This window comes from Anas platyrhynchos, chromosome 2, assembly GCF_047663525.1.
Source record: "Anas platyrhynchos isolate ZD024472 breed Pekin duck chromosome 2, IASCAAS_PekinDuck_T2T, whole genome shotgun sequence".
Classification (NCBI taxonomy): domain Eukaryota; kingdom Metazoa; phylum Chordata; class Aves; order Anseriformes; family Anatidae; genus Anas; species Anas platyrhynchos.
In genome coordinates, this window is record NC_092588.1 from 159,129,748 (window position 1) to 159,156,783 (window position 27,036).

At 51.7% G+C, this 27,036-nt stretch overlaps 3 protein-coding genes across 8 annotated transcripts in view; 2 read left to right on the forward strand and 1 right to left on the reverse strand.

The window, feature by feature from the left end:
- LOC113842971 (GTPase IMAP family member 2-like) overlaps positions 1-27,036 on the forward strand; it is a 59,578-nt gene that overhangs the window by 14,589 nt on the left and 17,953 nt on the right. The gene's annotated exons all lie outside the window — the stretch shown is intronic.
- LOC113841465 (GTPase IMAP family member 8-like) lies at positions 1,199-25,981 on the reverse strand. The gene is made up of 6 exons (XM_038174503.2): positions 25,725-25,981; positions 23,821-23,866; positions 21,914-22,541; positions 18,733-18,746; positions 12,744-12,772; positions 1,199-2,000 (listed from the first exon to the last, which is right to left on the reverse strand). Exons 1-6 carry the CDS (start codon positions 25,842-25,844, stop codon positions 1,362-1,364), a joined length of 1,476 nt encoding a protein of 491 aa, XP_038030431.2. The 5' UTR covers positions 25,845-25,981; the 3' UTR covers positions 1,199-1,361.
- LOC113842963 (GTPase IMAP family member 1-like) lies at positions 2,745-12,160 on the forward strand. Of its 2 annotated transcripts, none has more exons than XM_038174479.2 (2): positions 2,745-2,794; positions 10,519-12,160. In XM_038174479.2, exons 1-2 carry the CDS (start codon positions 2,760-2,762, stop codon positions 11,342-11,344), a joined length of 861 nt encoding a protein of 286 aa, XP_038030407.2. In that variant the 5' UTR covers positions 2,745-2,759; the 3' UTR covers positions 11,345-12,160. The 2 variants fall into 2 exon arrangements, with proteins under 2 accessions (XP_038030407.2, XP_038030408.2); XM_038174480.2 differs by lacking the exon at positions 2,745-2,794 and adding an exon at positions 9,015-9,822.

A 27,036-nucleotide genomic window follows, 5' to 3' on the forward strand; every position in this document is an offset into this window, starting at 1 on the left:
TCAGCTTGCCGTGTCTTCAGACCAGGGAGGAGAGAGTCAGCGCAGTGGTGCTGCCAGCAGGGCAGTGCAGCTCTCTGCCACCCAGCCAAGGTCTCCGGCTTCCCAGCACAACGGGTGGTGACAGAGCAATGCAGAGACAGAGTAGCAGAGGAGAACTGGAGTCAAGTCCAGTTGGAGGCCAGTCACTAGTGGCGTTCCCCAGGGCTCGGTGCTGGGGCTGTACCTCTTTCATATCTTCATCGATGACCTGGATGAGGGCATTGAGTGCACCCTCAGTAAGTTTGCAGATGACACCAAGTTAGGTGCATGTGTCGATCTGCTCTAGGGTAGGAAGGCTCTGCAGGAGGATCTGGATAGGCTGCACCGATGGGCTGAGGTCAACTGCATGAAGTTCAACAAGGCCAAGTGCCAGGTCCTCCACCTGGGGCGCAATAACCCCACGCAGAGTTACAGGCTGGGAGATGAGTGGTTGGAGAGCTGCCAGGCAGAGAAGGACCTGGGAGTGATGGTGGACAGTCGGCTGAATATGAGCCAGCAGTGTGCTCAGGTGGCCAAGAAGGCCAACGGCATCCTGGCTTGTATCAGAAGCAGTGTGACCAGCAGGGCTAGGGAGGTGATTGTCCCCCTGTACTCGGCTCTGGTGAGGCCGCACTTCGAGTACTGTGTTCAGTTTTGGGCCCCTCGCTACAAGAAGGACATCGAGGTGCTTGAGCAGGTCCAAAGAAGGGCGACGAAGCTGCTGAGGGGCCTGGAGAACAAGTCCTATGAGGAGCGGCTGAAGGAGCTGGGCTTGTTCAGCCTGGAGAAGAGGAGGCTCAGGGGCGACCTTATCGCTCTTTACAGATACCTTAAAGGAGGCTGTAGTGAGGTGGGGATTGGCCTCTCCCGCGTGCCTGGTGACAGGACGAGGGGGAATGGGCTAAAGTTGCGCCAGTGGAGTTTTAGGTTGGATGTTAGGAAGAACTTCTTTACCGAAAGGGTTGTTAGACATTGGAACAGGCTGCCCAGGGAAGTGGTGGAGTCACCATCCCTGGAAGTCTTTAAAAGACGTTTAGATGTAGAGCTTAGGGATATGGTTTAGTGGGGACTGTTAGTGTTAGGTCAGAGGTTGGACTCGATGATCTTGAGGTCTCTTCCAACCTAGAAATTCTGTGATTCTGTGATTCTGTAATTACTTGTCACCAGACACCCTTTGCACTCTCGCAGCCTGTCAGGAGAGCAATGGCACGGGCCAGGGGAAAAGGTAGGTCACTGACGGGACAGGAGGAAACATCAAGAGAGGAAGGAGAGAGTGATCTTCAGAGCGTGGCAGGAAAGGCACAAGAGAGGAATCATCACCCGTCTGACCAAAGCCTTGTTGGCTAGAGTATAGGACAATACTTTTCAAAAGCTGTCCGTGTGTCTTTCTCCAGCATTTCTCGCGTGTAACACGGAGCATCTTTGTTCTTCTCTACCATCGCATCAATCATTTTAATGAGGTCTGCAACCTGCTGTTTCCTTCTCTGCTCTGCTGCTATGTTGCTGAAAGCAATGTACCTATTTTCACATTTTTTGGCAATCCCGCTGAGGTATTCGTTATATTTCACAAAATTGTGGATATCATCTGGACTCTCAAGATCTTCTGCTCGGGTGAATAACAGGATCATGTACTTCTGTGCCTCAGTATGGAAAGTCTTTGTCATGCGCTCAGCCACTTCCACCTCTTCTTTACTGATGTGGGCCAGATGCATCACCAGGATGATAGCATGCACCCCTCCATAGAAGTGACGAAGAGCATTTCCAATCAGTTCAGCTGTTTCCTTATTGGCTCTCTGGGTGTCAAAAAGGCCAGGAGTGTCGATAACGGCAATTTCTCTTCCACGGAATGAGGCAGTGTCTGAACTGTAGCTCTTGGTCACTGAATCTGCTGACACCATAGATTCAAATGCTTTCTTCCCAAGGATGGTGTTCCCTGTTGCACTCTTCCCACTTCCAGTTTTGCCCACGAGCAGGATGTTCAGCTTGGGTCCTGGGGGAACAACCAGAGACACGTGTCTGAACCTCACAGCCCTGTGGTGCCGGGACATCCCCTGCACGCCACGCTATCAGGGGTGAGAAGGAAAGGGTTTTTACTGCAAAAACACAGGAATTAGGGTTAGCGGCCCCAGCAGCGGTCCCCGGGGACCATCAGGAGCAACACGAGGGACCCCAGGGGAGTCTGGATAAGGCTGCCTCAGAGGGCCAGCACCCAGACCTCTTCCAAAGGCAGAAAGAGAAAGCAGAAGTGCATGCTGCAGCTCCCCAGCAGCCCAGGAATGCACAGAGTGCTCAAACAGCCGGGCTGAAGCACTCCCTTTACAAGAAGTCACGTGCTGAGACAAAAACACCCACTGGATTCTGTGCTGGATCACCGTAGGCCCCCGGCCTGCCCTGCATGGCCCCAGCAGGGCCAGAGCTGGCTCAGGCACACAGATAGCGAGGTTTTGGGGCAGGACTTTGCACCCTGCGCTGTGCCTCCGGCTGTAACCAACGGCTGCTGCCCCATGTGCCCTGAGCCTGGCACAGCACAGCCTAAGGAGTGGGAAGAGGAGAGGCAGCCTCGGGAAATCCTCGAGCCCGTGGCCTCCCCAGAGGGCCTGTGCACCGCATGCACAAGCATGCGTGAGGCTGCATGAGGATGCAAACCCAGCCTCACCCTCAGCAGCACTGCACCCAGCTGACTCAATGAGGAGGCTGCTAAAGGAGAAGGCTGCGGGGAGACCTCACAGCTGACTCACGGAATGCTGACTCCACAGTCACTAAGAGTGTACAGTAGGTATGTTTATTCAGAGCTGGGCAGCACGGGGGGTAGTCCCAAAAAAGTCATCCACCCCTAACGCAGTAACTTGTCGTGGTTATATGCGGTAAAGAGTTACGTATGCATGAGGTTTCCCAATACGCCTATACATATGCATAACCTGTCCCCGCTTAGTATTAAAATTAGTTACAAGACATCGTTTCCATAAACTACTACCATCTGCGCTTGCGCGGTGCCTTGTGGTGGTGGGCGCTGAGGGTCGTGGGGATGAAGTAAGATGTCTTCATCAGGATTGAACTTTTCACCACATCTCTTTGCGCATGCTCTCTGAGGCCTTGGTCACAATCTGGGCCATAAGGTTGTTTTGATCTGCTTCTTGGGGTCCGAAGGGCTCCTGTTATCTGGAGGCCTAAGCGCAGCACAGGCGCAGTAAATTGCAAATATATGGTGCGGCCTCACCTCGAGTACTGTGTGCAGTTCTGGGCACCACAGTATAAAAAGGACATGAAGCTGTTGGAGGGTGTCCAGAGGAGTGCTACGAAGATGGTGAAAGGCCTGGAGGGGAAGACGTACGAGGAACGGCTGAGGGCACTGGGCCTGTTCAGCCTGGAGAAGAGGAGGCTGAGGGGAGACCTCATCGCAGTCTACAACTTCCTCGTAAGGGGGTGTCGAGAGGCAGGAGACCTTTTCTCCATTAACACCAGCGACAGGACCCGCGGGAACGGGGTTAAGCTGAGGCAGGGGAAGTTTAGGCTTGACATCAGGAGGAAGTTCTTCACAGAGAGAGTGGTTGCACACTGGAACAGGCTCCCCAGGGAAGTGGTCACTGCACCGAGCCTGTCTGAATTTAAGAAGAGATTGGACTGTGCACTTAGTCACATGGTCTGAACTTTTGGGTAGACCTGTGCGGTGTCAAGAGTTGGACTTGATGATCCTTAAGGGTCCCTTCCAACTCAGGATATTCTATGATTCTATGATTCTATGAAATATAGCACCTATTCATTCTTAGTCAATCACTCTCTAATTTCTAATCCCTATGATTCAGTCCTCCCTTTTCTGGAAAATCTACTAAATTCTTTTAGTTAATACAAAAATTCTTCTTCTCAGTCTCTATGGTATGTACCCCTCAATGCCTTGCCATGCACTTTTGTCAAGGAAGCTAATATAGACATTCATTTTAACGATTTCCAATTCCAAACAAATATTACAAAGACAATATCAAACTTATGCCAACTAATATCTATAAACCAATAATTGGGTGACACAATGTGTTCAAAATCCCAGTTGCAGTGGGCGACCATCCAAAGAGTGTATCCCACCAGTTGTGATTTGTGTCCTGTTTTGCTCTTTGCCTTTGTATCATGATGGACAGTGATTAGAGTGTACATTGTGTTGTTAGACTTGATCAACTGGCAGGATACCACTGGTGCCAAATACAGAAAATGACACCCGATGATTCTAACAAAGTTACAAATACAAATGTTAGAATGATTTTTGCTAGGGAGGGTTATGTTCTCCTTATCTACTTCTACAAAATCACAAGCAGTTCTTAAACACACATAGCCTTGACCGATATATACAAGCACAGTCTTTTGACTAGTATTTGGATGAATTTCAAAGTGGCAAACACCTTGCTCCGTGTCAAGACATACATCCTGAGCATCAATTGTATTACTTTCACAAATAAATCCTTGCTGTTCCCAGGTAACACATGATTCTAGATTTACAGACTGCCATCTCCCATTCTCCATCCGTGCCCATGTTCTATGCTCTGAAGGACAGAGCACTGTCTCCTCATGGTTTAATCCTAGTGCAATGATGGGGTGGATAACATAAACTGTGGCATTACGTATAGTAAGCACAAAGGCAGTAGCCTTGTTAACAATGGGATCATAGGTAAAATTTACCAGAGTCCACCAAGATTGGAATTTCTCAAAATCATTGGCATTGTCCCAAACAGTCTTTTGGACTTCAGCCGGAAAAATGCCTTCACTTCCTTCCCTAATGATCAAGGCAGCCGTTGCCTGAATCCATAACTGTGCTTGTATACGACAAAGAGCTAAAGATGCATTATCTTGAACCATACTAAGTGCATCTATTATTAGTTTGTGGTCTTGGTCTTCAGCCTTTTCCCATCTCGGTAATACCTTTGAAACTTGCCATTGGCTAGTTCCCAATGCCATTAAGGATGATTGTAGGGGCTGTTTTAGTTTTGTCTCACTGTTGTAGGAAGTACAGCCAAAAACAGCTAATGATTACAGTCTGTGTTAATATAAAATTATACCAGCAATCTGATTTACCTGGGCAGATGCAACGTTCTTGTTAGCCACTTTTGGAAATCAGTTTTACTAAAATCCCCATTACTTTCTCGTGGGTCATTCCATTAATCATTCAGTACCCTATTTTATTTTCGTCCCCTAAGGTTCTTTGGTGTGTCCATTCTTTCCCTAATTTTTGCCATTCTTGTAATGTACATAAATGGTCACCATTTGTTCGCCAAATAACCGCAACTGCTAACTTTCCATTAATGCTCTATCCTCTATTGTTACAGCTTCGGACCAAGGCCACTAACCATTCTCTATTATCCTAGAGGCACCTTCTTGAATCACAATTACAATTTATAAGCCATAGAAATAAAACAATTCTGTTAACTAGACTCCTGCTGACTATATTACTAAATACTCTTGACCATAATGTCCTCATTTTACTCGACTGAGCTTTAGTTTCAGTTCACCGTCACCTGGCGTTACTTTCCAGGGGGTTCTGGAGCTTTCTTCACTTGAGAATGGTGAATCCAGGCACTCTGTTCCTTTATCTTAATTGTGGTGAAGGCTGTAAGGAGCACCTGGTATAGTCCTTCCCACTGTGGCTTCAAAGTTTTCTCTACAAGAGACTTAGTTACCTCTCAGGCTTTGGCAGTCCTAGTGGGGAAAGCCTCTGGCCATCCTGAAAAGGTATCTGTCTGTTAACACCAGTAAATATCGACACCCCCCTTTTCTTGGAAGTTCAGAAAGGTCAATTTGCCACTGTTGCCCGTGCCCATGGCCTTTTCCAATTTGACACAGTTGTGGTTTGGGGGCAATGTTGGGGTTAGTCTGGAGACAAAGATCACATTGTTCAGTTATTTGAGTGATGGTAGCATATAAGGTTCTGGCAATATTTTTTTTTTTTCAATTAGATAGTTATACAAAGCATCTATTCCCCAATGTGTTTTCTGGTGTTCTTTCTTTACCAGTGACCGCAATAAATTGGAGGGGATGACTAGCTTCCCTTCCTGTCTTTGGTAATAGTCCATCCCTCTTGGTTATATTTTCCCTTCTGACCTTCGATTAATTTTCTATCCTTTTTGTTATATACAAGCTTACCTTCGAGGAGAATTTGCCTGTCTGGAATCAGGGCTCCCTCAGTTGCCACCTCACCTTCTGCTGCTTCTTTTGCCTCTCTGTCTGCCAGATCATTTCCTTCTTCCAATTCTGAGCTCGCCTTCTGGTGTGCCTCAGTGTGCATGATTGCTACCTTTTCAGGCAGCTGAACTGCTTCCAATAATCTCATTATTTAGTCCCTATAGATATTTATTTTTCAAATTCTATTACGTCTTTGCAAGTGGTAACTGCATACCCAGCATGTCGTTTTCTACTGATGACGTAGCTGCTCATCAGTATGCTCATCATGATATTTCCACATCATCAAAAGGAGTGTCCTTCAGATCTGGATGGCTGGAGTAGGTAGCTTCAATGGTCTCCAGGCACTCATGGTGTACTGGCTCCCCTTGGTTTCTGCTGATTTCTGGAGCCTTTGTGGGGAAAGCCAGTGACCGCCTTCCACTTCCAGCACTGTGGACACTGTGTGAGACACTAGCACAGTTATCTTCTGTCCCAAGGTGTACTTGCGTGCTTCCTGGATATTTAGCACCACTGCTGCAACATCTCTGAGGCATCCCAGCCATCCCTTGGTGGTAGCATCCAACTGCTTACAAAAATAAGCAACTGCCCTTCGATATGGGCCCAGGTCCTGTGCTAGTGTTCCCAGGGCAATCCCTTGTTTCTCATGGGAGAAAAGGAAGAATGGTTTATTTACACCTGGAAGTCCCAGAGCTGGAGCTGACATGAGGGCCTTCTTTAGTTGGTCCTGTTATAAATGGCTCAGGATTCAAATTAGGATTAAATAAAAAAAATAGGATTTATTAAAAGAATATAAAGGAATAGAGGTAAGCAAACAGCGCTGGGTGCACCGGGAGTCTCCGCTCCACCAGGACGCACACCAGTTATATCAAGCAGCTGATTTTTATGCACCTAGACTAATACATATTCATTACTACTTCTAAAAAAATAGATTATTATAATTAGCTTCCGGGGTCCAGTTCCTCCTACTGGAGCATGCACATCAGTCTCCTCTGGGGGTCTCTAGGGGTCTTTCATGCTGAAGGCTCGTAGTCTTCCTCTCACCTTTGTACTCACTCGGCACTATTCCAAGTTTATGGAACACTCTCTGTACACTCTCTGCAGGTCTTGTCTCCCAACCGTCCTTCAGCTTCTTTTTCCTTCCTCTTAATCTCTTGGCCCCTTGGCCAGATACCAAAGATCCACATAGTATCCCATAACAGTCACTAGTTGTTATCAGTTGTTCTGAAACTACCAGACATCAAACACAAACAGCTTTCTTATTTGATGCTTCACGAGTAATTAAAACATTCTTCCCCAGCCATTCACAGACACATCTATAGCAGTGTTAAGTTAATCTCGAAGAAGACAGGAAAAAAGGCTGTAACTGTTAGAAATAAAAGTCCGGAATAACAAAAGCAAACAGGTTCATAAATTTAAGGAGTGTTTTCTGAAGACGTGATAAATTGACTAGAATGAGGGGGAGACTGGGACACACTGCATCTGTGGTTCAAGAATTAAATTGCCAGTGCAGGGCCCAGAGGCCGACAGGATTCAAACAGAATTGTTCTTTATGGACACGAATTGTTAACACATTCCTGACAGTCCTAAGCTCCTGTGACCTCCTTTGTCCATTGGAGTTCCCTGTTCCCATTTGCAATGAGCACATTCAGCGGTTTTACAAGCGATCTGTAATTATAGATCCACAATCTGCACCACCCTGTCATTCCCAAAAAGGTTTGCAGTACTTTTATTTTCTCAGGTTTTGGGGTTTAACATATCGCTTCTTTACGATCTTGCCTCAAGGTCTGTTGTCCGGCACTAACCTCATAACCCATGTAGATCAACTTCTGCTTAACCACCTGGGCCTTCTGCTTCAATACCCTGTACCCCTGTAGTCCCAGAAAGTTTAGGAGGCTTACCGTCCAGGCCACGCATGCTTCTGTCTGGGTGGCTATTAGGAAGTCATCTACGTACTGCAACAGCCATCCTTCTCCTGATGGGACTTCCCAGGTCTCCAAGTCCTTTGCAAGTTGGTCTCCGAACAAGGTGAGAGAGTTCTTAAAGCCCTGAGGGAACCTTGTCCATGTGAGCTGTGTTTTGCGCCCACTCTTAGGGCCTTTCCAATCAAATGCAAAGATTTTCTGACCGTCTTCTTGGAGAGGGAGGCAAAAGAAGGCATCCTTCAGGTCTAAAATGGTAAACCAAGTTAGCTCTGGTGTTAAGCATGTTAATCAATTATCGGGCTAAGTCCTTCTCTATCTTCCTTTTTCAAGGGGTACTGTTGAAGTGCATTTTTCGCCTTCCCTGGTACATTAGATCGTACTCTGGAAAACATTTGACTTAGGATTTCCTCGCTAATTTCCTCTTTGGTCTCAATAGCTGTCAATATCAAACTCAACACTTCCACGTATCTTTGATCATTTACCTCCAGAATAATCTCCCCATTTTTAAATGAAATGTTTGCTTGTAATCTTTCCAATAAATCTCTTCCTAGGCGTGACTCCGGAGAGTTGAGCATGTATAGGAACTTGTGAATGCCCCACTGTTTCCCATACTTATATTTCAATGGTTTGCAGAAATATGCTATTGCAGATTGGCCAGTTGCCCCCTTCACTACAACGTAATCATTCCCCACTGATACTAATGCTTTATTTAAAACTGAGTATGTTGCTCATGCATCTACCATAAGTTCCACCTCTTTTCCCTCCTTCTCCAGCTCTATTTTTATAACCAGTGGATATGCTGGGGTAGATTTCCCGGTCCTCTTCGGTCGTCTTTTGCATGTGCGACCTTCGGGTCACTAAAACATCTGGTATGTGCGTGCTGCCTGAGTGTGTGCATGCAGGAAGTGGTTGTCCAGCCGAGAATAAATGCACACACCCCGTGAGGCAGGGAGCAGCGTTTGGCAGCCCCGCACCCCGTGCCAGGGGCAGGGCACGTTTCTGCCAGCCCTGCACAGCGCAGGAGCAGGGGCCGCAGGGGCAGGGGAGAGTGGCTGGGCCTCGCTGCACCGTGGTGGCAGATGGGGACAGCCCGGGCAAGGGCTGCTCCTCCTCAGCTTGGGAGGGGATCCTGATGCCTTGGGGAACGAGGAGCTGGCAGGGGAACTCAGCTTGGTCACTGGCAACCCTTGCAGTGCTTTGGGAAAACTGCCGAGCTCGCATAGGATGTGCATGGCCCCTAACTAGAGCAGGAGCCTCTGTCCAGAATCACGGTCAGTTCAGTGCCCTCGTCCTGCACCTGAACCTCCAGCCCTGAGCCTGAGCGGTGTGCGGGGTCTGTCCCAGCCACTGATCGCGGTGCAGGCTGCAGCTGCCTCGTCTCCTGCCCCTTCTTCCGTCAGGGCTCTGCCTCCAGTCCCACCAGCAGCAGGAACTGCTTGGAAAATAAACACATATGATCGCAGGAGTTAAATAACTCTGAGGCTGGATTGTTTCTGGAGGAATTACAGGAATTACAGGAAGTAGCGTTAGAGTTGCCCGCACCTCCAGGGCTGCACAGAATCGAAACCAAGCTGGGGGCTGGTGCGGGAGGAGCCGGTGCTGCCCTTGTGGCATGAGCACAGTTCTCCAGGCTGACACCGGCCATCTCCGCTGTCACTTCCTGGTGGCTGTGAGCGTCCCGCAGGGACAAGGCGAACGCCAGCACAGGACGTGCAGGAAGGTACGGGCGGGAGGCCAGGGGCCGTGAGGCTCCGTGCCGGCGGGGAGGGCTCTGAGGGGGCCTGGGGACATGGAGCAGCGCAGCGGGGCAGGGAAATGGCTCTTCCCTGTCCCCTCCTCTCTTTCCCTTCTCCCCACTCCTCGCTCCCCATGCTTGGCATGGCCCCATTCCCTGGGCACCATGCTCAGCCCCACACGGGGCCCCGGCTGCACGAGTGTCACTGCCCCGAGGGTTCTTGCCACTACCAAAGGATCCCTGCCACCCCGCTGCTTTCCCCCGTGCCTGAAATACTGCGCAGACTGAGGCTGAGACTGAGGAAACAGACCAGTGGCTCTGTTTCCCTGCAGCACCTCATTGCTCCAGCTGTTATTTTGAATTTCTGTTCCTTGCTGCTGTCCGTGCACTGCTGTGACTGCACACACGGCAGTGCGATCCACAGATGCTGGTTGCACTGCTCTTGCTCTGATGTCCAGGCATGCAGGGGGGAACCAGTCTGTCCACCGCAGCCTGACCCAGCTGCAGCCCACGAGCCCTTCCCACAGCGGGGGCACACAGAGCCCTGCAGCCTCCAGAGGCCAGCAGCAAGGTTTTGAAACCATCCCCGCTTTTAATGAAAATCCCTTCTGCTGTCAGTGATGCTCCCAGCATCTGGGTGCCTGCTGACGGAGCCCTGGGTGTCTGCTTTTGTCTCCGCAGTGTGACAGTGGCTGTCCGTCGTGTCTACATGCAGCCCGGGGTCGGTGGGGGCTTGGAGATGAGGCTGATCCTGGCCGGGAAGGCTGGTGGGGGGAAAAGCGCCACGGGGAACACCCTCCTCGGGGAATGCGTCTTCGAGTCCAAGCTGTCTACCCAGCCAGTGACCGTGAGCTGTGCGAGTGCACAGGGGCACTGGGATGGCGAGGACTTCACGGTGGTTGACACGGCTGACATTTTCAACCCTGGATCTCCCAGCAGTGAGGTGCACCAAGAAATTATCCGCTGCATCAGGCTGTCCTCCCCGGGCCCCCATGCGCTGCTGCTGGTGACCCAGCTGGGCCGATTCACCCAGGAAGATGAGGAGGCCGCAGAGAGACTGCAGGACATCTTTGGAGCTGATGTTTTGCAGCACACGATCATCATATTCACCCGTGCGGAAGAGCTGGGGGAGAGATCTCTGCACGACTACGTATCCTGTACTGACAACAAAGCTCTCCGCAAGCTGATCGAGAGATGTGGGAACAGGTACTGTGGCTTCAACAACCGGGCAGTTGGAGCCGAACGGGACCACCAGGTCATGGAGCTGATGGGGATGGTCCGCTGCATGGTGCAGGTGAATGGGGACAGGTACTACAGCAATGAGATGTACCTGGAGCCCATTTTAACAGAAGAGAAGGTGGCGTATCACATGGAGAGGTACAGAGCAGGCAGGATAAAGAGGGCGCGATTCAGCTGGAGGCCATCCCGGAGAGTTGTCCTGGCTTGTGCGCTGATTGTCCTCATCATTATTGTGATTACCCTGGGTATCCTTATCGCACGGCTGTGATGAATCCCAGCACCACAGAGCCACTGAACGCCTGGGGCTGAAGGCACCTCTGCACCCCGTGTGTTCTGTCCCTGCCCATGCAGGGTCCCCAGCGCCGGCTGCCCAGGACCGTGTCCACTGGGTGTTGGACATCTCCGGGGATGGAGACCCCAGCACTGCTCTGGGCAGCCTGTGCCAGCGCTCAGACACCCGCACAGCAAAAAAAGACTTTCCTGATGTCTCAGCGGGTGTCCTTGTGCCTCCAGCAGTGCCCATGCCCTTGTGTCCAGACTCTGGGCACCCCACCAGGCGTTCACACACACAGACGGGACCCCAAGTCCCAGTGTAATGGAACCAACTCTCCCTTGGAAACGAAGAGGAATTGTCTATTTTTATTGAGCTTCCCTTTAATCAGTTATCATATATGTAGGAGAGGACAAAATATGTTTAACTTTTAATCCAGGCTCCCCTTGTTCAGGGACAGAATGCTCCTTCTGGGAGAAACCAAGGAAAGTTGCCAATAGCAAGTAGCCTGAGGTTGCGCTTCGGTGACATGTGGCCATCGATGGATAAAAGGGGTTAGGGTGCTTCATTGGGGAACACCACCAAGGACCCCCCAGAAAGGAAGGCATGCGCAGATGTTCCTGAAAAGGAGCCATTAAGAATGATGCCACATGAGCACAAAACTCAGGTAGATTAGAATGAATTTGTATTAGATCGCTAGAAGAGTCATGAATTTCATGTCTCCATGTAGCCAGGAAGTCGACATCGGCTGTGCTTGATCTGTGGAAACTGCACCAAACTCTGAGGCTTGAATAAAAGCAATATCTCTCCTGAGTGCGTGCGAATTGGCTTATTGCACACCGGGTGAAGGATCATAGAGTCATAGAATGGTTGGTGTTGGGAGGGACCTTAAAAATCATCCAACTCCAACCCCCCTGAAACAGACAAGGCTGCCTCCCCCCAGATGAGGTTGGCCAAGGCCCATCCAGCCTGGCCTTGAACACCTCCAGGGATGGGGCATCCACAGCTTCTCTTGGCAGCCTGTGCCATTGCCTCACTACACTGACAGTGAAGCGTTTCCTCGTAATGTCTAGCCTAAAGCTATTTTCTTTTATTTTAAGACCATTCCCCCTTGTCCAGCATAATCCACGCGAATAATTTTTTTTTCTCCATCCTCTTTATTAAACCCCTTTAAGCACTGAAAGGTCCCAATGAGATGTTCCCAGAGCCTCCTCTTCCACAGGCTGAACATCCCCATCTCTCTCAGCCTTTCTTCATAGGAGAAAGGATCCACTTTTTCGGTCAACACCAGCACCTCATTGTCCTTGCTGAGCAATTGAAAGGGTGCCCATGTCTTCCCCCACATGGAGTGCTCTGAGGCACGGATGTGGGCCCCTGGCAGCCAGCAGGAATGCACAGCCCTGCCCTTGGCCCCACACTCGGTCCCTGTGCATCCATGTGTGTGGCAGGAGAGGAGGATGGCAGAGCCCCCCTTGCCATGCCAAGCCAAGCCGTGCCGTGCCAGCTGCAGCAGCTAAGCGGATCTCTGGGCCTAGTCGTGCCTGCCTTATGGCTGGTGCCCTTCCCCACAGCCAATGTCCCCAAGAGTTGCCTGGGTGCCATGGGGCAGGGGACACTTGGCTTTCCTCCCCGGCCTGCAGCTCAGTGGGAGCAGCACAGCAGAGGGCAGAGCCATGACGGCTCTCGGCCTACCCCTGCTCTGCACTGGGCACGGGGCCTGGGGCTTCTGCTGGTGCATGCTCGGAGCTGGACAGGTCCCGAATGCAGTGCCATGAAGGCAGGACATCCAGCAGCATCGCCCTGCCAGAGCCCAGGGCCGTGCTCTGTGGACATGGGGCTGCTCCTGAGCTCTCGCTCAAAGGGCAGCTCCCTGGTCTCACATCTGCGCTGGGTGGGTGCTGAAGCCCTGGTACAGGCTGCCGTGGTATCAATTTCAGACAATTTCACTGTAGCTGCAATGTAGGCTAGTATTGAGATGGTAAATAACAAAGTCTGCCAGGTGCAGATAGGAAAGCAACCCCTTCCTCCCCCTCAGGGAGGAATTGCAAGTCCTGAATTCAGAACAAGGTGTGCCCGGGAGGCGTTGGACCTGGCTGAGCAAAAGCGTATCAGTAAACAATGCACACATACTGGTTATGTACTGAGCGTGAAACCAAACTGCCAAGTTAATGTACACCTCACGGATGTGAAGAATGTACCAGTTACTCACTTTGCAATTACAAATCATCATGAAAAAGATTTCAGGTTTTGATCTTTTAAAGGGATGGCCCCTGCCAAGTTGTGTTTGAACATCACCCCAACCACAGTCTAATTAGAGGAACTCCCCTTAAAAGGGTGTGGGAGGAGTATAGAAGTGTTGTCAGGGCCTGCAGGGATGCGACAAGGAAGGCCAAAGCCCACCTAGAGATGAAGCTTGCAAAAGAGATAAAGGATAATAAGAAGTTGTTTGTTTGTTTGTTTGTTTGTTTAAAGTATGTAAACAGTAAAAGGAAGACGAGGTCCTAGAGAACAGGAGAGGTGCCTGAACACTGGAGGACAGCCAACATCACTCCGGTCTTCAAGAAGGGCACGAAGGAGGATCCATGAATCACAGAATCACAGAACTGTAGGGGTTGGAAGGGACCTCGAAAGATCATCAGGTCCAACCCCCCTGCCAAAGCAGATTCCTCAGAGCAGGCTGCCCAGGTGGGCATCCAGACGGGCCTTGAATGTCTTCAGAGAAGGAAACTCCACAACCTCCCTGGGCAGCCTGTTCCAATGCTCCGTCACCCTCACCATGAAGAAGTTCCTTCACATGTCAGTACGGAATGTCCTGTGCTGTAACTTGCAGCCATAGCCCCTTGTCCTATCCACACAAACCACTGAGAAGAGGTTGGCTACGTCCTTCTGTCCCCACCCCTCAGATATTTTTATACATTGAGGAGATCCCCTCTCAGTCCTCTCTTCTCCAGGCTGAACAGCCCCAGGTCACTGAGCCTCTCCTCACAGGGAAGATGCTGCTCCAGGCCCCGTATCGTTTTTGTGGCCCTCCGCTGGACTCTTTCCAGGAGATCCCTGTCTTTACCCAGGGGTGTGGGAGCAGGGGTCGGAGCTCTCACTGCCAGCTCTGCAGGTGCCTGCGGAGCCAGGGAGCACCACGAGTGTGGGGAGAAAGAAGTACAAGGTACTGGCAGAAAAATTTGCCACTTGCAAGCTTTGCAACACTTAAGAGGCGTGCAGGGTCCGTCCCAGCCCCTGACCGCGGTGCAGGCTGCAGCTGCTTCGTCTCCTGCCCCTTCTTCTGTCAGGGCTCTGCCTCCAGTCCCACCAGCAGCAGGAACTGCTTGAAATCTAAGCACAGATCATTGCGGGAGTTAAATAACTCTGAGGCCGGACTGTTTCTGGAGGAAGTACAGGAGGTAGCGTTAGAGCTGTGTGAACATCCAGGGCTGCACAGAATCGAAACCAAGCTGGGGGCTGGTGCGGGAGGAGCCGGTGCAGCCCTTGTGGCATGAGCACAGTTCTCCAGGCTGACACCGGCCGTCACCGCTGTCACTTCCTGGTGGCTGTGAGCGTCCCATGGGGACAAGGCGAACGCCAGTGCAGGACGTGCAGGAAGGTACGGGCGGGAGGCCAGGGGCCACGAGGCTCCGTGCCGGTGGGGTGGGCTCTGAAGAGGCGTGGGGACCTGTCGCAGGGCAGCGGGGCAGGGAAGTGGCTCTTCCCCAGTCCCCTCTGGTCTCTTTCCCTTCTCCCCACTCCTCACTTCCTATGCTTGGCATGGCCCCAGCCCCAGCCCAGGGGAGCCCCTGGGCACCATGCTCAGCCCCACACGGGGCCCTGGCTGCATGAGTGTCACTGCCCCGAGGGTCCCTGCCACCACCCGAGGGTCCCTGCCACCACGCTGCCTTCCCCCACACCTGTAATCCTGCACAGACTGAGGCTGAGACTGAAGAAACAGACCAGCAGCTCCTTGCAGCTCACAGCTCCGGCTTTTATTTTGAATTTCTGTTCCTTGCTGCTGTCCGTGCAGTGCGATCCAGGGGACCCCATCTGTCCCGGTGCCACTGCAGCCTGACCCAGCTGCAGCCCACGAGCCCTTCCCGCATCGGGGGCACACAGAGGCTTCGAAACCATCCCCGCTTTTAGTGAAAATCCCTTCTGCTGTCAGTGATGCTCCCAGCATCTGGGTACCTGCTGATGGAGCCCTGGGTGTCTGCTTTGTCTCTGCAGCCAGTCTGTGGCCATCCATCATGTGTACATGCAGCCCGGGGTCGGTGGGGGCTTGGAGATGAGGTTGATCCTGGCTGGGAAGGCTGGTGGGGGGAAAATGGCCATGGGGAACACCCTCCTCGGGAAGTGTGTCTTTGAGTCCAAAAGAGATAAAGGATAATAATACGTTTTTTGTTTGTTTGTTTGTTTTAAAGTATGTAAACAGTAAAAGGAAGACTAGGTCCTAGAGAACAGGAGAGGTGCCTGAAGACTGGAGGACAGCCAACGTCACTCCGGTCTTCAAGAAGGGCACGAAGGAGGATCCGTGAATCACAGAATCACAGAACTGTAGGGGTTGGAAGGGACCTCGAAAGATCATCAGGTCCAACCCCCCTGCCAAAGCAGGTTCCTCAGAGCAGGCTGCCCAGGTGGGCGTCCAGACGGGCCTTGAATGTCTTCAGAGAAGGAAACTCCACAACCTCCCTGGGCAGCCTGTTCCAATGCTCCGTCACCCTTACTGTGACGAAGATCTTTTGCATGTTGGTGCGGAACTGTCTGTGCTCTTTTTTGTGGTGATTGCCCCTTGTCCTGTCCAGTTCTCTCTTCTCCAGGCTGAACAGCCCCAGGTCTCTCAGCCTCTCCTCACAGGGAAGATGCTCCAGGTCCCGTACCATCTTTGTGGCCCTCCGCTGGACTCTTTCCAGGAGATCCCTTTCTTTCTTCTACCGGGGAGCCCAGAACTGGACACAGTACTGCAGGGGAGGCCTGACCAGGGCAGAATAGAGGGGGAGGATCACCTCCCTCGACCTGCTGGCCACACTCCTTTTAATGCACGCTAGGATCCCATTAGCCCTCTTGGCCACAGGGGCAGAGTGCTGGCACATGTCAACCTGTGGTCCACCAGGACCCCCAGGTCCTTCTCCTCAGAGCTCCTCTCGAGTGGGTCATCCCCCAGCATGTACTGATACTTCGGGTTGTTTCTTCCCAGTAGTGGGGCTGCTACTATTTAAACATCAGTGACACGGACAGTGAAATTGAGGCACCCCCAGCAAGTTTGCTGACAACAGTGAGCTGGGTGGTGCAGCTGCCACCCTGCAGGGATGGGATGCCATCCAGAGGGACCTGGACAGGCTTGAGAAGTGGGCCTGTACGGGCCTCATGAGGTTCAATCAGGCCAAGTGCAAGGTCCTTAATCTGGGCTGAGGAAATTCCAAGCACAAATACAGGTTGGGTGGGGAGTGGATTGAGAGCAGCCCTGAGGAGAAGGACCTGGGGTGGTGGTGGAGGACAAGGGGGAATGCTCTTAAACTAAAAGAAAACAGTTTCAGGCTAGACATTAGGAGGAAACGCTTCACTGTCAGTGTAGTGAGGCAATGGCACAGGCTGCCAAGAGAAGCTGTGGATGCCCCATCCATGGAGGTGTTCAAGGCCAGGCTGGATGGGGCCTTGGCCAACCTCATCTGGGGGGAGGCAGCCTCGTCTGTTTCAGGGGGGTTGGAGTTGGATGATCTTTAAGGTCCCTCCCAACCCCAACCATTCTATGACTCTATGATCCTTCACCCGGTGTGCAATAAGCCCATTCGCACGCACTCAGGAGAGAGATTGCTTTTATTCAGGCCTCAGAGCTCGGTGCAGTTTCCACAGATCAAGCACAGCCAATGTCGACTTCCTGGCTACATGCAGACATTAAATTCATGACTCTTCTAGCGATCTAATACAAATTCATTCTAATCTACCTGAGTTTTGTGCTCATTTGGCATCATTCTTTATGGCTCCTTTTCAGGCCCTCCTGCGCATGCCTTCCTTTCTGTGGGGGTCCTTGGTGGTGTTCCCCGATGAAGCACCCTAACCCCTTTTATCTATTGATGGTGTGATAATAATCTCAATAATTTTCTTAGATGGGACCTTCCATGAAGCTGTTTTCCACCATCGCGATTGCAATGGTGGGCATCCTTGTAAGAAAAATCTCAAATAATTTTCTTCAGACAGGATGTTCTGTGAAGCTATTTCATTCATGACTGCAGTGGCAGGCGTCCTGCCAATTAGGAGCACAATATAGTAAACACATCATAACCTTTTATTCCCTATTACCCGACATGTCATTGCCTCCCCTGTTTCCTCATTGGCCGAGTACTACAAGTTCACAAGCTACTCAACACTCCTTTATACCATACATGTACAATTCTTCTTTCTTTCAACCCTTTAATTTCTCCCTTTTCCTTTTTTTTTTTTTTTTTCTTATGTTTTAAGAACCTGTGATCTTTGTTTTACTATTCCCACACTGCTCATCCTGTTTTTCTCAAGCTTCCACCTTATTTAGTAACAGTGAGGCTTTCTACTGTTCACTTACCTACATGTACTTAGCATTTCTCCTTATTATGACTACACAACTACCTTGGAATACAGAAAAGTAATTCTCTACTGCAAAAACATAACTTTGTTTTTCATATCCTGCAAGCGGGAGTGCACAGCACAAGTTTACCATAGCCCTATGTCCCCTATTTCCCGACACCTGATTTCTCCCTGTTTCCTCACTGGTTTAATACTACAGATTCACAACCTACTTGACGCTCTTCTATACCGTATAGGTACAATTTTATTTGACCAGACATTGATTTCTCCTTTTCCTTTTCCTTTTTTTTTTTTTTTTTTTTGCCTGACTGAGCAAAAGCTTATCAGTAATCAATGAGCACATACTGGTTATGTACCGAGCGTGAAACCAAACTGCCAAGTTAATGTACAACTCACGGATGTGAAGCACTTACCAGTTACTCGCTTTGCAAATCACCATGAAAAAGGTTTCAGGTTTCAATCTTTTAAAGGGATGGCCTCTACACCAGGTCCCTGGGTGGCTGCAGGAGAGAGCAGCACCCTCCCCATGAGGCTCCTGCAGCACCCAGGCACACGCGTGCCCTGGGCCACCTTGAAACCCTCCCAGTGGCACAGAGTTTCGCCACCAACCCATGTCTTCAAGCAGCTTCCATGCTGGCCTCACCATCTACACCCAGCGTGGCCGCACTGAAGCAGAGGCAGTGTCCCCGTGGAACCCTCGCAGCCACCATGAAGTGGCAGCAGCATTGGCAGTGGCGTTGGTGGCAGCGTTGGAACTGGCAGCCTGGAGCACGACTATGGCTGCTGGCACCACTGTGCCCGGCATTGGTGCAGGCACAGGAGAGTATCCAGCCTCCTGGCACGGACACTCGGCAGCCTACAAATACCCATGCACCAGCCCAGATCTTGGTTTCGATCCCGTGCAGCTCTGGAGGTGTGACTGTGGGCTTAGTTGTCCACTTCGCTGTCTGCATTTCAGCATGAGCCTCGCAGTGCTGCTCTGCTTCTAACCCAGCGTGCTTCCCCGGGCCCCCTTGCCTGTGCTCCAGTGTTTGAATGCAAAAATTGGCTGGAAATGAAAAAGTGTGGCAGAGGAGGGGAGCAGGCCCAGCCTTGGCTTGTTCTTGTAGCGACCCCCCCTACCCACACCACTGCTGCTGCTCTTAACACAGCAACAGACACGCCCCAGGTGGAGGTGCACACAGGGCCTGCATTTTGCCGTAATCCTCAGGTTAAATGCTCATTTTCTTGCCATTCTAAGCAAGCGGTGCAGAATTATTACAGGGCTGCTTGCATTTCAAGCCTTCTTCCAGGTCAGCAGAAGTATTCCGTACCCCCAGGAAATGTGTTGGGGCCCTCAGAGTCTCCAGCAGTTTGTGGCACACAGCCCCCAACCCCTCCAACACACTTCTTCTGCCCCTTCCCTTTGAGGAGCGACTGAGGGAGCTGGGCTTGTTCAGCCTGGAGAAGAGGAGGCTCAGGGGAGACCTTATCACACTCTACAGATTCCTTAAAGGAGGCTGTAGCGAGATGGGGGTTGGTCTGTTCTCCCACGTGCCTGGTGACAGGACGAGGGGGAACGGGCTAAAGTTGCTCCGGGGAGGTTTAGGTTGGCTATTAGGAAGAACTTCTTTACCGAGAGGGTTGTGAGGCATTGGGATGGGCTGCCCAGGGAAGTGGTGGAGTCACCATCCCTGGAGGTGTTTAAAAGACGTTTAGATTTAGAGCTCAGTGATATCTCCATCACTGATCTTCATCAATGATCTGGACGAGGGCATTGAGTGCACCCTCAGTAAGTTTGCAGATGACACCAAGCTAGGTGCGTGTGTCGATCTGCTCGAGGGTAGGAAGGCTCTGCAGGAGGATCTGGATAGGCTGCACCGATGGGCTGAGGTCAACTGCACGAAGTTCAACAAGGCCAAGTGCCGGGTCCTGCACCTGGGGCGCAATAACCCCAAGCAGAGCTACAGGCTGGGAGATGAGTGGTTGGAGAGCTGCCAGGCAGAGAAGGACCTGGGAGTGATGGTGGACAGTCGGCTGAATATGAGCCAGCAGTGTGCTCAGGTGGCCAAGAAGGCCAACGGCATCCTGGCTTGTATCAGAAACTGTGTGACCAGCAGGGCTAGGGAGGTGATCGTCCCCCTGTACTCGGCTCTGGTGAGGCCGCACTTCGAGTACTGTGTTCAGTTTTGGGCCCCTCGCTACAAGAAGGACATCGAGGTGCTTGAGCGGGTCCAGAGAAGGGCGACGAAGCTGCTGAGGGGCCTGGAGAACAAGTCCTATGAGGAGCGGCTGAAGGAGCTGGGCTTGTTAAGCCTGGAGAAGAGGAGGCTCGGGGGCGACCTTATCGCTCTCTACAGATACCTTAAAGGAGGCTGCAGTGAGGTGGGGGTTGGCCTGTTCTCCCACGTGCCTGGTGACAGGACAAGGGGGAATGGGCTAAAGTTGCGCCAAGGGAGTTTTAGGTTAGATGTTAGGAAGAACTTCCTTACTGAAAGGGTTTTTAGGCACTGGAACGGGCTGCCCAGGGAAGTGGTGGAGTCACCATCCCTGGAGGTCTTTAAAAGACGTTTAGATGTAGAGCTTAGGGATATGGTTTAGTGGGGACTGTTTGTGTTAGGTTAGAGGTTGGACTCGATGATCTTGAGGTCTCTTCCAACCTAGAAATTCTGTGATTCTGTGATATGGTTTAGTGGAGGACTGGTTAGTGTTAGCTCAGAGGATGGACTGGGTGATCCTGGAGGGCTCTTCCAGTCTAGATGGTTCTGGGATTCTGTGATTCCTCTCATCATGCAGAGGGATGGGGGCAGCCAGGAGTAAGCACCGGATGCCTTCAGGACATGCTGGGATGGTTTTAGGATAGCAATGATACTGCTTATGCCACTGGAGGTCAGTGGTACATTTACATACACTGATTCCCATACAGCGCTACCTACAACGCAGCTATTACACTAACTCTGGTATTTCCTCCAGTAACAATTCAACCTCAGAGATATTTAATTGCAGAGATGCACGGTCTGTGTTTAGCTCTGAAGCAGTTTCTCTCACTGTGATCGCTTGAGGAAGAGGTCAGCCTGGCGTTCTGGGATTCCTCCCCCCTCCTAGGCTGCTTTCCGCAGCCTTTCTGGGTGGGAGAAGAACCTGGGGTGAGTCAGGCAGCCCCCCTGAGCACTCCCCCAGCCCCACGCTCAGGTATGGCCACAGAGCTTCCCGTGCCTGCTGCACTCACATGGCAAGCAGTGAGACCTCGCGCCCTTGCACAGCTCATGGCCACCACCAAACCCCAGCCTGGGAGGAGCTGCAGCTTGGGCCTGATCCTGAATGCACCTGGACCATTCTCCACCCTCCCAAATGGCTGTTTCAGCACTGCGGGTCACAGTGCACTGAAGGGCGTCTCTCCACACAGCAAGCCTCAGCATTTATGGGCATTTATGGGCATTTATTAGATGAGTTTCTGTAGACCCAGCGATCACATACAAGTACTCGCATTGCCCAGCGAAGGCAGGGGCAGCACAGCCAGTGACACCAGCAGCATCCCACTGCAGAGGGACCAAGGCTGGCACCACGAACCCTCCCGAAGGCCGGAGAAGTTCCTAGAGCCCTGGCTGCCACGGGGACGACAAGAGGCTTTGATCTCGGAAGCAGCACTCCAGGCTGATCTCTGGTCTGAGGGGGCACATCTCACAGTCCTTATGTTCCCATTGCTTTCAGCTTGCCGTGTCTTCAGACCAGGGAGGAGAGAGTCAGCGCAGTGGTGCTGCAGCAGGGCAGTGCAGCTCTCTGCCACCCAGCCAAGGTCTCCGGCTTCCCAGCACAACAGAGCAGCAGAGGAGAATTACACGTCGCCAGACACCCATTGCACTCTCGCAGCCTGTCAGGAGAGCAATGGCACGGGCCAGGGGAAAAGGTAGGTCACTGACGGGACAGGAGGAAACATCAGGAGAGGAAGGAGAGAGTGATCTTCAGAGCGCGGCAGGAAAGGCACAAGAGAGGAAACATCGCCCGTCTGACCAAAGCCTTGTTGGCTAGAGTATGGTACAATACTTTCCAAAAGCCGTCCGTGTATGTTCCTCCAGCATTTCTCGCGTGTAACACGGAGCATCTTTGTTCTTCTCTACCATCGCATCAATCATTTTAATGAGGTCTGCAACCTGCTGTTTCCTTCTCTGCTCTGCTGCTATGTTGCTGAAAGCAATGTACCTATTTCCACATTTTTCTGCAATCCCACTGAGGTACGTGCTTTTTTCCACGAAATCGCGGATATCATCTGGACTCCCAAGATCTTCTGCTCGGGTGAATAACAGGATCGTGTACTTCTGTGCTTCAGTATGGAAAATCTTTGTCACCCACTCAGCCACTTCCACCTCTTCTTTACTGGTATCGGCCAGTTGCATCACCAGGATGATAGCATGCACCCCTCCATAGAAGTGACGAAGAGCATTTCCAATCAGTTCAGCTGTTTCCTTATTGGCTCTCTGGGTGTGAAAAAAGCCAGGAGTGTCGATAACGGTAATGTCTCTTCCACGGAATGAGGCACTCTCTGCACTGTAGCTTTTGGTTACTGAATCAACTGACACCATAGTTTCAAATGCTCTCTTGCCAAGGATGGTGTTCCCTGTTGCACTCTTCCCACTTCCAGTTTTGCCCACGAGCAGGATGTTCAGCTTGGGTCCTGGGGGAACAACCAGAGACACGTGTCTGAACCCCACGGCCCTGTGGTGCCGGGACACCCCCTGCACGCCACACTCCCAGGGGTGAGAAGGAAAGGGTTTTTACTGCAAAAACACAGGAATTAGGGTTAGCGGCCCCAGCAGCGGTCCCCGGGGACCATCAGGAGCAACAAGAGGGACCCCAGGGGAGTCTGGATAAGGCTGCCTCAGAGGGCCAGCACCCAGACCTCTTCCAAAGGCAGAAAGAGAAAGCAGAAGTGCATGCTGCAGCTCTCCAGCAGCCCAGGAATGCACAGAGTGCTCAAACAGCTGGGCTGAAGCACTTCCTTTACAAGAAGTCACGTGCTGAGCAAAAAACACCCACTGGATTCTGTGCTGGATCACTGCAGGCCCTCGGCCTGCCCTGCACGGCCCCAGCAGGGCCAGAGCTGGCTCAGGCACACAGATAGCGAAGTTTTGGGGCAGGACTTTGCACCCTGCGCTGTGCCTCCGGCTGTAACCAACGGCTGCTGCCCCATGTGCCCTGAGCCTGGCACAGCACAGCCTAAGGAGTGGGAAGAGGAGAGGCAGCCTCGGGAAATCCTCGAGCCCGTGGCCTCCCCAGAGGGCCTGTGCACCGCGTGCACAAGCGTGCGTGAGGCTGCACGAGGACGCAAACCCAGCCTCACCCTCAGCAGCACTGCGCCCGGCTGACTGAATGAGGAGGCTGCTAAAGGAGAAGGCTGTTTGCACCAGGGGAGTTTTAGGTTGGATGTTAGAAAGAACTTCTTTACTGAAAGGGTTGTTAGACATTGGAACAGGCTGCCCAGGGAAGTGATGGAGTCACCATCCCTGGAAGTCTTTAACAGACGTTTAGATGTAGAGCTTAGGGATATGGGTTAGTGGGGACTGTTAGTGTCACATCAGAGGTTGGACTCAATGATCTTGAGGTCTCTCCCAGCCCAGAAATTCTGTGAAATTCTGCTTTAGGGAGACATCACAGCAGCCCTCAGTGCCTGCAAGGGCTGCAGGAGGGCTGGGAGGGACTCTTGGGCAGCGGGTGTAGGGATAGGACATGGGGTGACGGCTTTAAGGTAGAAGAGGGTGGTTTTTGGTTAGATCCGAGGCAGAAATTCTTTACTATGAGGGTGGTGATGCCTGGCGCAGGCTGTCCCCAGGAGCTGTGGGTGCCCCATCCCTGGCAGTGCCCAAGGCCAGGCTGGATGGGGCTGGGGGCAGCCACTCTATGGCTCTGTGACCATGGGACTCTAAGCTGCTGCGTGCAGTGGGTAAGGCGCTCACCTTCCATCTTAGCGTCTTCCATTTTGAGCTCACTCCGAGGGGAAGCCTGAAAGAAGAATAAGGGATTTTGAGCAAGGTTTGCCAAAGTCTCCCGTGCTCCCCCCATGGCGGATAACAAGGCCGATGATGGTCACGATGAGGGTCGCTGACACACCCGGTGTGTGCGTGCTGCCTGCTGTGTGTGCATGCAGGAAGTGGTTGTACAGCCGAGGGTAAACACACGCACCCACAAGATGGCTGCGCACCCCGTGAGGCAGGGAGCAGCGTTTGGCAGCCCCGCACCCCCTGCCAGGGGCAGGGCACGTTTCTGCCAGCCCCGCACAGCCCAGGAGCAGGGGCCGCAGGGGCAGGGGAGCGTGGCTGGGCCTCGCTGCACCGTGGTGGCAGATGGGGACAGCCCGGGCAAGGGCTGCGCCTCCTCAGCTTGGGAGGGGATCCCGATGCCTTGGGGAACGAGGAGCTGGCAGGGGAACTCAGATCGGTTACTGGCAACCCTTGCAGTGCTTTGGGAAACCTGAGAGCTCGCAGAGGACGTGCACGGCCCCCAACTGGAGCAGGAGCCTTTGCCCAGAATCACGGTCAGTTCAGTGCCCTCATCCGGCACCTGAACCTCCAGCCCTGAGCCTGAGCGGTGTGCGGGGTCTGTCCCAGCCCCGAGCAGTGTGCAGGGTCCGTCCCAGCCACTGATCATGCCATGGGTGCCAGCTGTCACGTCTCCTGCCCCTGTTTCAGCTCTGGACTCTGCCTCGAGTGATTTCAGCAAGATAAACTGCTCCAAAACTAAGCACAGACTATACACTACTCAAAGTAAACTAAAATCACGTCACTAAATAATTCAGTCATTACTGGAGGAATTACCCCATCCACAGCAAAGCCACACCACTTCTCAGCTGTCTTTCCTCTGCCTCCCTGCCAGCTAGCTCAGGCTTAGCAGTTCCTAAAGTACCCCCAAATGCCGAGACCCTTCAGAGCCACCCGGTGCACAGACCGCTCACTTCGCATGGCTCCAGCAGAGGCTGCTGTGCTTGCCTCTTACCTCCTCAGGTCACAGCGCTCGGGCCAGGTGCAATACAGTTCACGTCTTGCCCCTGACCGTGTCCTCAGCTCTCTGCTTTCTGTTCCTTGCCAGCACGAGAACAATGCTTTTATCACCTAACCACACGTGGCACCCCAGTCCAAGCAGATGATCCACCCAGACCCATGGGTACCTGAGCCCTTCATTTGAGCTGAGAGATGCTCGTGCCCTGCCGAGCCCTGGGTTGCACCAACCAGCCTCCGTTTGAGCCTCCGTGGCTCGGCATCACAGTAAGAAACAGATGTGCAATGAAACAACTAGAACCCGTGTCAGCTGGGAAATCCCACAACAGAACAGGCGTGTAGAACAAACCACAGCTAAAACAAAAAGCTAGGACAGGTACTACATTGTAACACCCCCAAGAAGACTGTTCTGTCCACAAAACAAGGAAAAAATTAAGAATGGCTTCAGTAATCAGAAAGTATGTGAAAGGTTCATATGGCACGCTTAGGGGGAAATATATTTAAAAGCTTGATTGTAACTTAAATGAGTCAATTTCTTCCTAGACACTTTAAGGCAGGTCAGAGAACTTTTTCACGCTTTTGATATTCCTATGGTGCAGACACCCTTGTGAAGTCAACGCTCCTGTGAGGACCCAGCGAGTGCTACCAGAACAGACACTCCTGAAGACAAGGAGTTTGTTAAATCACCCTTACAGAAATGCAATCAGGATTTCCATTCTCCAGGGACTTTCTGTTCTCACCTGGAAGACAAAGACTCCCTGAACTTTACTTAAGGAAGTAATAACCCCCTCCCTGAAAGCAGGCATTACAACCTTTTTTTCTTTTTTCTCCCTGGAATGACAGTAGCAGCATTTCAGATAACTCACCAGAGGCACCTGTGCGCTTTTGTCCCCAAGTCTGAACTTTGCAGCTTCTGACGGTGACAGGTCTTCTGCTGTAGGTGCAGTGGCTGAAGTGTGGCAGCTGCCTGTAAAGTTCGGCAGCATTTAGCGGGAGCGGGAGTAGGAGGGGATTTCGGTGACATGCAAACCAGCTCTGTTGAACAAATGACCGTGTACGAGCTGGTTAGGAGCTAGATCATGTGCAAAGTCATTGGTCGTCAAGAACAGAAACAGAAAGTTACTGAACTGACCAAGTAAGGCAAAAAAAGCTCCTCCCGATGAAGGGCGTTTTAGTTTGAGTACTTCTCGCCACCGCTCCTTTCTCACAAACAAACCGTCCGCGCTGTCTTCCTCCCCCAGACAAGAGCAGGGCTCGTCAGGCTCAGGAGGCTTTTCCTGGAGCCAGGATGGGTGTTGTTATAAATGAAGTCTCAACTCTGAATTTAGTAACGTAAAAGAATATTTATAAAAGGCAAGTAAACAGTGCTGGGTGCGCGGGGAGTCTATGCTCTACAAACACGCACACACGAACATCAAACATTCTAAATACATGTATACAGAACATTGCTTTACATAATAACTCGAATATGCCAATACATACATACAATCAGGATAGGTAACCAAGTAAGCAATCCTTTAAGTTCCATAACTTAACAGTCTCCATTTTCCGTTCCTTTTGAACAATGTCTTGCTTTAAGTTGTCTCCTTTTCAAGGCAAGAGGCCTGGGTCAAAAGGCACATCCAGGTCAACAGGGGGTGCAACAGCAAAAGCCTTCGATGGCTGTAGCAGCAGAGGGGCCCATGGTAATGGCGTAGCAGTCGGATCGGTAAACGAGCCCGCAGCTCCCTCAGTATCTGGCAAGCGACACATTTCTGACTGTGGCTCCACATGGCTCTTTAAGGCCTCAGAGATTGCTCACCAGGTGCCCAGCAATCCCACTGCAACCTTGTCGTTTTTAGTTGCAGAGTCCCACACCTTCACCTCAGTTTGGTCCCATATTTCAGGATCATAAACTGTCCGATTGTTAATAAGGAGAATAAGCTGTAAGGTTACCAGGACAGTCTTTGCTCCTAAGGACAGATTCTCCATAATGCGCAACTACTGACCAGCAAGAGGCAGTTGTGTGCACAGGTCTGCTTCTCTCAGCTCGAGCTTCTCTCCAGCTCCAGTGCTGCCTATTTCCAGCGACTTTCTGTACAAGCTTCTCTGAGTGGTTTGCTGAGTCTGGCCGAACCTGTCTTCGTGAGGCAATCCATGTGCCTGCTCCCGTCCTGGTCTCCATTCTGCCAGCCTGTT

Excerpts from the sequence above, each read along its gene's own strand:
- LOC113842963 (XM_038174479.2), top strand. The coding sequence starts at position 2,760 with ATGCTGACTCCACAGTCACTAAGAGTGTACAGTAG. Across the intron at positions 2,795-10,518 it reads TCACTAAGAGTGTACAGTAG|TGTGACAGTGGCTGTCCGTC; the intron begins GTATGTTTATTC and ends TTGTCTCCGCAG.
- LOC113841465 (XM_038174503.2), bottom strand. The coding sequence starts at position 25,844 with ATGCTGCCGAACTTTACAGGCAGCTGCCACACTTCAGCCACTGCACCT. Across the intron at positions 23,867-25,724 it reads AAAGCGCACAGGTGCCTCTG|GCTTCCCCTCGGAGTGAGCT; the intron begins GTGAGTTATCTG and ends TTCTTCTTTCAG. Across the intron at positions 22,542-23,820 it reads GGAAGACGCTAAGATGGAAG|GACCCAAGCTGAACATCCTG; the intron begins GTGAGCGCCTTA and ends TTGTTCCCCCAG.